At 42.3% G+C, this 8,908-nt stretch overlaps 2 protein-coding genes and 1 long non-coding RNA gene across 5 annotated transcripts in view; 2 read left to right on the top strand and 1 right to left on the bottom strand.

Moving 5' to 3' along the window:
* The first annotated feature begins 369 nt into the window (after positions 1-369).
* On the top strand, positions 370-2,003 carry LOC106938505 (uncharacterized). The gene is made up of 5 exons (XR_001422638.1): positions 370-956; positions 1,113-1,154; positions 1,237-1,332; positions 1,405-1,539; positions 1,629-2,003. It is a non-coding gene; the product is annotated as an uncharacterized LOC106938505 (long non-coding RNA).
* A 146-nt stretch (positions 2,004-2,149) lies between these two features.
* Positions 2,150-8,908, bottom strand: part of fbxl13 (F-box and leucine-rich repeat protein 13) — a 27,895-nt gene continuing 21,136 nt past the window's right edge. The window contains exons 12-21 of one of the 3 annotated variants that reach the window (XM_015020571.1): positions 8,590-8,719; positions 8,081-8,179; positions 5,573-5,693; positions 5,315-5,477; positions 5,119-5,238; positions 4,859-4,982; positions 4,718-4,798; positions 4,406-4,564; positions 2,956-3,119; positions 2,150-2,873 (exon numbers count right to left, since the gene is read on the bottom strand). In XM_015020571.1, the coding sequence (XP_014876057.1) occupies positions 2,723-2,873; positions 2,956-3,119; positions 4,406-4,564; positions 4,718-4,798; positions 4,859-4,982; positions 5,119-5,238; positions 5,315-5,477; positions 5,573-5,693; positions 8,081-8,179; positions 8,590-8,719 (1,312 nt within the window). In that variant the 3' untranslated portion in view covers positions 2,150-2,722. The remainder of the gene's footprint in view (positions 2,874-2,955; positions 3,120-4,405; positions 4,565-4,717; positions 4,799-4,858; positions 4,983-5,118; positions 5,239-5,314; positions 5,478-5,572; positions 5,694-8,080; positions 8,180-8,589; positions 8,720-8,908) is intronic. The other 2 variants (XM_015020573.1, XM_015020572.1) reach the window with 2 other exon arrangements.
* LOC106938502 (leucine-rich repeat-containing protein 17-like) overlaps positions 8,608-8,908 on the top strand; it is a 14,699-nt gene continuing 14,398 nt past the window's right edge. The window contains exon 1 of the mRNA XM_015020574.1: positions 8,608-8,697. The gene's annotated coding sequence lies outside the window, so the exon portion shown is untranslated. The remainder of the gene's footprint in view (positions 8,698-8,908) is intronic.

Here is an 8,908-nt window from a genome sequence, read left to right as displayed (position 1 = left end):
TAGTTACTACCCAAATCTGGTAATTTGTTTTCCTTATTTTGTTAATCTTATAAGCATTATCCAAATAATCTGCCCAAAATCTGTTAATATAAATATATTCTACATTATTTAAAACAGTGAGACTTCACTAACTTAAATCACACAAACGTTGAAAACCTGTAAACCAGTGTTTCTCAACCCTGGTCCTCATGTTTTAGATGTGCCTCTATTCCAGAACAGCTGATTCAAATGATTGCATGACCATCAAGTACTGCAGAAGCCTGTTAATCACCCAGAGATACAATTCAGGTGTGTGACAGAAGGGAAATACCTAAAACATGCAGGACAGGGGGGCGGTGAGGACCAGTGTTGAGAAACACTGCTGTAAACCAAAGATGCCAGATTTGACCGCACAGATGTTGATCTAGGCCAGAGTTTCTCTACTCCAGTCCTCAGCGGCCACTGCACCGCATATTTCCTCTTCCACAACACCTGATTCAAATGACTGCCTGACCTCTGCATGCCACAAAGTCCTGCAAAGTCCTGTTAATCCACCACTTATTCAAATCAGGTGTGTGGCAGGAGGGAAACGCCTAAAACATGCAAGGCAGGGCTCCTTCCGGACCGGACCTGAGAAACGCTGATCTATGACAACCTTCACCAGACTTATTGATCTTAAGGGTTAAAATAATGCTCGAAGAAACGTCTTCGTCACAAAAACAACTGTTGCCTTTAGGAGTTTCTAGTACATTCTCGTCCACAGCTGCTTTAGGTTAAATCTCTTGGTAAAGCTGAGCCATAAGGAATCTCGGGCTCAGATCCAGGCGCAGTTGATTTAAGCACAATGTGGTCCCAATTTACCACAAACCTTTCAACTATTTCGCTTTAAGATGGCTATAAAGTCAAGATGGCTGTAAAATGTGACAGCGTTGATCACCAACAACCCTGTGAAATATTTAATAAATAAAATTGATTGGGTAAGAATTTCATTGTATTCCTGAGTGTGAATTTCAGTTGTGTAATGTTATGATGTGTTTGTGTTTGAAGAACTCAGATATTTATTTTCTATTCAGTGTAGTGAAGGTAGTGATGAGGCTATCTAATCCCAATTTCTTTTTTGTAATTCATTATAGGTAACACCACAGTGGAGAACGAGTCTGGGGACACAGTTGTTGGTAAGCAGGCAGGCGGGCTGGCTGCACACTGACCCCATGCACGGTCTCTTAACGGAGTCTGAGGCTTGCTTTGTTCCTGCAGATGGTTCAAATAGTTTCCTGAAGGTTTCGTCTGTCAGCGGAAGCATTGATGTCTACGTGGGAGACGGTGGTACCGCTGACCTCAACACTAGGGACGGTAAGTACGCCGAGGACAGAGCCCAGTTTGTCCCTGTACTCCTGGTTTTGTTTTAATCTTTGCGTCATGTAGGAGCGGTGAGTGTGCGCGTCCCGTCTTCGCTTAGAGCTGGTGTAAACCTCTGCGGCGTGGCGGTGAACGTCAGCCCAGAGGTTCTTCTGCACGACGAACAAAGACGCACCGCAGACGGCCGGACCACACTGACTGGTGAGCTCCAGTCGTTGTTTCTTCATCCGATAGTGACATGAAAACCTCCAACCAGTAAATGAAACATGACATTAGTGCGTTTGTCTCAGGCTGTATGAGTGGAGAGCCTCCTGTTGACCAGTGGGTCAAAGCTCGGGCGGACAGAGGATCTGTCCAGCTGAGGACACAAAGCTGGCTCGAGTCCCTGAAGCTCAGGAGCTAAGTGACGGGACGCATCGTGATGTTCTCAGGGGCGTAAACGTCAAGATCGGATATTAATACAACGGCAACAGCTGAATGTCATTCACCTCTGTCTTCACCTCTGTCAATGTGCTGTAAATACTTAAGAAATACACCTTTTAATTTAAAGTGTCTTTTGAATTGAATGCTCTTCATGTCGGATCACACAATCATTGTATTGTGACTGTGTGTATTTAGCATTTTACATGATTAAAAAGGTATTTTAATAAAATAGGTTCTTTAATCACTCAATGAAACAATTACTGGTAGCTTTAAAAAATCCCTTTAAAATCAATGTAACAGGCATGTTTGAGTAAAGAACAAGGCGTGGAGCACATGTCATTGTTGCTGCACAGTTTTTTACTTTATATAAGTAAATTAACACTTTTTGTTAAATGTTAAACTTTATTTGTCTCATTAACAGTTTATGCTCTTTAGAAGTTGTTAAACATTTCTTCTGTGAAAGGGCACAAAATAACAATTCAGTAAAAAAAAAAAATATATATATATATATCTCCAAAAATAGACTGAAAGGGTTTAGACCTGCAATATTACCATGACAAAGGCAGGTCAATCATAACCTGGTTTAAAAATATTAGTGAAAATAAAAACACTTAAATATTTAAAGACATTTAGAAAAGCTCCTAAATTGATGGTTGGAGTGACCAGAAACAGGGGGCCTCAAATTTCTGTCCCTGATGTTGGTCTGCAGCTTTTAGGTGCGCCTCTGCTTCATCCCACCTGGATGAAATAATTGAGTCGTTTAGCAGGACTCTGTAGCTTCCAGTTGCCAGCTGAGGAGGCAGTTCAACCGTTCAGGTAGGTTGCATGAAGTATGCACCTAAAAGTCACAGGACACCGGACTTTGAGAACCAAATCTTGCGACCTCTGCTTAAAGGTAATCATTCCTTCAGGTTGTTCTGTTTCCAAACAGAATTTTGATCTTTCCGGACGGAATTGCTGCTCATGCACACAAGTCCCTCTCTCTCATCCATGCATCGTTATCCTTCGGGGCCATTGCAAACTTGTGTGCATTACAATCAAACCAGGTGGAAGGTCTGTCGCTGCTGTACTCCCAGTGCGAGACGCGTTTTTGCAGTTTTACGGCAGCCTCCCTTTAAAAAGAAAAAAAGGACATTTGCTAGATAAGCTCTTGCAAAGAGTGTAAATGTCGAGACTTTTTGACTTTTAATGTACCATGAGATGCCTGTGCAGTTGTTTATTCTGATGGTATTAAGTGGAGGAGAAATCTTTCTTAGGTTTTTAAGAGAGCGATCGGTGAGGAGTCTGCAGTCGCTCATGTCGAGTTCTAGCAGGTACTGACAGCCAGTGGTCAGATACACGATCGCCATATCCGTCATCTGAACACAAACAGAATGAGGAACTGTAGCGGCGAAAGAACGATCATATTTAATACTCTGTGTGCATCCGAGTGTTGAGAAGAAGTGTCTCCTCACACGTTGCAGATCAAACTTTAGCATTAGCAAAGAAAATCTGAATAAATACAAAATGTATTTTTCACATATGAAGTCAACCTGACTACGTGAAAAATTTGTTAAAAATGTTGTGTGGATTGGTAAGAAGAGCTGTACATCCATTTAAATCTGGGTTAAAAACTAACATCACATATCAGAAAAAAAAACACAAACATTGTGGGATTGTGTGGAACTGCTGTGCTGCTTCAAAATCTGGATAATATTGATGGAACCAGGAAATCCTGAAGAATAATGTCAAAGCACATCAGCAAGTCCACTTTTAAACATCTGAAACATAAAACAAGGTTGTGGGGCAGCCTAGTCAAAGTTTGGATTTAAATGGGAAGCAGTAGCAAGATCTTAGTTATTCATGGCCTTAAAGACTCCAGTTTGGCTGGTTTAGAAGAATCCTCCAAAGTTCCTCCACAGAGATGCAAAAGACTCACTAACATAAGAAATGCTTGACGGCTGTTGACACCAAGAGCCAGATGGCTGATTTTAGGAGAGTCCCGATACCAGATTTTTCCAGACTGAGTAAGTCCACTTCAGTTCAGGTACTTGCCGATGCCGAGTACCGATAACAAGTTGGTACTTAAACGTCACACAATACATTTATTTAGAACAGAGTGGCCCTTTTTCTTTTTAAGTCTGCAATCCCTTTGACTGTTTCAACAAATCATAAATAGAGCATGACACACGGATTGTTCCATCTGTAAATAGTTGATCAAATTACTTGTTCAGACGCGTTTTCTCGTTTTGACAGCTTGGCTAAGCACAAAGGTTCAATCTGCTTGTTTACTATCCTCTGTGTTTTCCTTGAAATAACTCCAAACTCGACATTTTGGCCACTCTCCCGCCATCTAACTTCAGAAAAGTGATATCGTTTTGGAGTATCGGCTTGTTTTTACAGGTATGAGTCCCAGTACTTGATGCTGGTATCCAGCCAGATACCAATACCAGTATCAGTATTGGGACGCCACGAGTTGACTTACAGAGAAATGACTTTTTTCCACACAGGGTGACGCTGGGTTGAATAGCGTCTGACTGCAGCTTTTTCGTATTTGCTCAGGTTTTCTTCATTTAATATCAAACCATTTTTTTTTATTTGAAAAACTTAAAAAAGAAGCAAAAACTGAAGAATTTCTGTTAGGAGAAAAATACAAACACTTTACTCTATATGCAGATGCAAACTGAACCTGTGGACATGCTGCCATCTTCAGTCTGAGGAGACTCCTGCAGTAAAGTGAAATGGCACCGATTGCTGCATCAGTCAGAGCTGGACATTGGGAAATGTCAATGTGCTCCAGATCTCTCATGTTGTCGCACAGCTTCTGCCCGGAAGGAGAATAAGAAGGCATAACAAGGGGTATAAGACCGTACTGATATCTTTCCTTTCTCACATCTGCTTCTAATAGAAAGGGAGAGATGATTCTACAAAACAAAAATCCTGAAGGAAATAAACCTGAGGCCTGAAAGATGTGTACCTCTATGCCCATATCGGTGACGAATACACACTTGGCAACTATAATCTTCTTTAGCCGTATCTTCTTAAGTGAACCCAGTCCCTGAAATGGAGAACACCGTTACAGTCATCAAGACGGAGAACATGCAGCGTGGTTCAGTACCTGATCACGGATGTTGCAGCCAGTCAGGTCCAGAGACTGGATGGAGCTGCCGTTCAGGTAATCCAAAGCCTGGTCCGTTACCTTCTCACAGTAACTCAAATTAAGGTGGAACAGTTTCTGCAACCTAATAAGTTGTTCCCCAAACACAAAAATGCAACATTTAACTTTTTTTTTCGTGCAGGTCATGAAGGCAAATATAGGGAAAATGTAGTTTAACTATGAGGATAGGATGAGCTCTGTAGTTAAATCCTGCTAAATACCTTCGTGTAATCCTCTTGATGGAGAACTCGGTAATGAGGCCGCACTGACTGATGCTAAGATGTTGCAGTTTATTTGCTGAGGAACCTTCAGTCAAGTATTTGATGCCAACATCACTCACCCTGAAAGACACGATGGAAAACGCTGCGATGTAATACTGTCGATTCAGCAAATGAAGCCAACACAACCTCCACCCACCTGCTGCAGAGTGAAATATCCAGATAATTCAAGTGTCTGAGGGAGGACACATATTTCATGCCTTCATCGGTCATTCCAGGACAGTCTACCACGTGGAGCTTGCTGAGAGCAGTGGATAAGCCACACAGGGCCTCCCAGCTCACCTCAGTTACTTGGTTGTTGCCTAAAGCACACACGAACAGGTTCCTGCACCAGTGTTTAACATCCACACATGGCTAAGAGAGAAAAAAACATCAGCGGGATGCAAAATGGTCTCACCCTCTATACCGAAACTCTTCAGATCGGATACTTTTGCGATTATTTTGAGGGCGATGTCGGACAGGAGAGGACAGCCCAGCAGAGAGATGGAGGACAGACTGCAACATCTGGCAAGTAGGCCCTGGTAGAAAAAATAAATCAATAAATAAAACACCTTGCAAAAATATTCATACCCTCTGACTTATAAAGTCGCATTACAGAATCAATCTTTTAGATTTTATAAGAAAAACCAACAAGTGAAGTGGAAGAAAATGAAACACAGTTAAAAGAAAAGTTCAGCATTAATTTGTATTCATACCCCAATTACCTTTAATAGTCTGAAATTAAATCCAATTTGTGAATAGTTTCAGTATAAATGTAGATGTTCTGTGAACGCCTCAAAGGTTCTCTAGAGAACAACTGTGAGCAAACATCGTCATGAAGACCAGGACACACAGCAGTCAGGTCTGGGATAAAGTGGAGAAGTTTAAATCCTTAATAAACATCTTTGAACAGATGAGTTTTTAATCGATCTGACAATAGAATATTACAACTTCAAAGCAACCAAAACATTCGTTCCACTACATCTGACAGCCCACAAAGGAGGAGCATGAATTTGAGAAGGAACAAAGAGGCCCTTAGTAACTCTGGAGGAGCTGCACAGAGTCGCTGCTCAGGTGGACAGTACAACTATTAGCTGTGCATGATACGAATTTGGAGAGAAAAAATCCATTGTTGGGGGAAAAAAAGCCATAAGTATTTTTTGCATTTTGCCACAAGCCGTGAAGAGACCAAACGAACATGAAACACTGTGACCAGATGACACCAACACTCGACCCTCTGTGCTACATGCAAAGAGTATAACTAGCAATGCACATGACCCTAAAAAACAACAACATATCCATAGTGAAACATGGCAGTGGCTGCATCAAGCTGTGGGAGCTCTATTCCTCATTTTCAGTTTTGCTTTCCACCAGTTCAAGACATTGAAAAATGCAGCAGTAGCTGTACAGTTGTCTGATACAATAGTCTAGTCAAAGTCCAGATTGTGAATCTATGGGAAGACTTGATGAAGGTTGTTCACAAACATCTACATCTATTCTGACTTAGCTTGAACTTGCTAGCTTCTTCTTCACTGTAAAGCTCCACTGTGTTTTTGGTCTGCAACAAAATACCCAAGTTAAATATGCGGGGGTATGAATACTTTCTAAGGAACTGTGCTGCTTCAGTGTTGGTTTGATGTTGTCGTTGTTTATTGTTATGACTGGCTCAAGGTCATAACAAAATGGGAGACCATGCAGGGGTTGTTGTGGGTGTGGCTCTCCATGTTTTGTGGGTCATATGTGGTGATGAGAACCCTGAGGAAAAATTGGAAAGCAGTGAAGTGACCTTTAGGTGTTGTGGAGATGTCGGCTCACTTTTGGTTGATGCCCTTTTGGTGTTGCTGGCTGTGAGACAGCAGTAACTTTGAGTATGGTGCTGGACCATGCTAAGGGTGATCGTGGTGTGGGTGTCGCTCTCCATATGGTGTTGGTCACTTGCTTGGTTACCCGAGTTGTGGAGCAACATTTTGTGGTAGTGGACCACTTGTTGCTGTGACCTTTTGTGTTGGGTGACAGTTCAGATCTGGTTGGATTGCTGGTTATTGCTTTTGCGAGTGGTAACTGGGTGAATCCATTTTGATTTGGCTGTGAACCTGTGGTAGGTCACTTGTGTGTCAGGTCTGTGTTCGTAAGTGGGTTCTCCCCTCGTAAGGTACGTTAAACGTGTTGAAGCAGTAAGAACATGTCCTGTGTTAGCTTCTGTACCAATCTTTGCCAGTCTTCCTGACCAGTGACCAGACATGATGGGCACAGCAACTTATGGCTGTGGGATCTGAAGGCTAATGATGTGACGGCAGTCATCCTGAACACAAAACATGGTAATGTACTACCAGCCCAAACATTTTTAAATTCATATTTGTTTTTGAGTTTGTAAAGGTTCCCCTTTGGGGCCCTTTTCTTAAGGGTGGGGGTGTTACGGCCCTGGGCCTTGTAGGCTGGGCTGCAGGTGTCTTGTTGTCAGTCTTTGTGCTCCTCCCCTTTACAGGTGCTGCTGATCAGGTTGATTGGGAGCGCAGAGTATTTTAACCTGGCTGTCTCCACCTTCTGGGTCGCCTTTGGCGTCCACTCTGCTTCTTGACCCTTGTGCTGCTCTGATGTCGGCCTCAGCTCCCCTCCTTATGCACATTTGAGTTTGTCTTTGTTTTTGCACTTCACCACTTCCATATGCACTCATACAACACATCCAAGCATTTGCATTACACCACTGATACTGACATCCACAGTACATTGTTGTTTTTGTTAATAAATGTTCCTTTCTTTGAACCTTAACCACTGCATGGTCTCCCGTTTTTGTTATGACCTTGAGCCAGTCGTAACAGCATGTCACATAATACGCCAGAGATAGCCACAAAGGCTGGTTTATGATCTCAGTAACATCCAGTTTACTTTGTGTGACTTCTGAAATGTTGCAGAAATAAAGTCTTACCAAAAGACAGGTGTCTGACAGACTTGGCATGTCGTTCATCACAACCTCTTTGAGAGACGGGCATCCTGCAGAAATGTATTCGAACCCTTTTGGTGTCATCTGTAAAGAGAGAGGGGGCAAAGTGGGGCTCTGCGTTTTCATCCACTTCTCTGCTTTTTTTTTTTAGTCATTCTCTGCATTCTTATGATCTCATCATGGAAACCATACAGCTGGATCCCAGCTAACGCTCGTCCCCAGAGCAAAGAGTGCAAATGTTACATGGTGTGTACACATGCGGAGAGGGTGGGTGTGTAAACCCAACCCCTCCACTCAGATGTTTTTTACATTCACAGACCTTCCCCCATTCGCTCCAATGCTCCCCAGTGCAGAGGGAGAAACAAGATCAGACACGTGCAAACGGAAGAGAGGATGCATTAGTTGGAAACTGAGTCGAGGAGTAAACTGTTGCTCCGGTCGTCAGGAGACTTCGACTGTATTGATTAGGAACCAAAAGAAGCAAAACGGCTGACCTGAACGCATGCGGTTAAGTCGAGGTGCATGAGATTTCGACCGCCTTCCTCAGTGACCAGGGTTAGAAATCCTTCATCTGTGAATCTGCAGCAGTGGGCCAGACCCAGGTACTGAAGGCTGAGGCAATTACTATTTGAAAAAAAAAAGAACTGCCTGATTGTTTTGTTGTTTATTGTTACTGCTGTGACAATCTGTGACAATTTAGTCTAGACAAGACAAGCTTGTCTAGACTAAAAAAAAAAAAAAAAAAAAAAAAAATATATATATATATATATATATGTGTGTACATCTAGGGGAAAAAAAACAAAAAATGGATTT

This window comes from Poecilia latipinna, unplaced genomic scaffold (genome assembly GCF_001443285.1).
Source record: "Poecilia latipinna isolate Pla-1442-1.1 unplaced genomic scaffold, P_latipinna-1.0 Scaffold2608, whole genome shotgun sequence".
Taxonomy (NCBI): Eukaryota; Metazoa; Chordata; class Actinopteri; order Cyprinodontiformes; family Poeciliidae; genus Poecilia; species Poecilia latipinna.
Note: the sequence above shows the minus strand (reverse complement) of the source record. Positions and strands in the feature narration are given on the sequence as shown.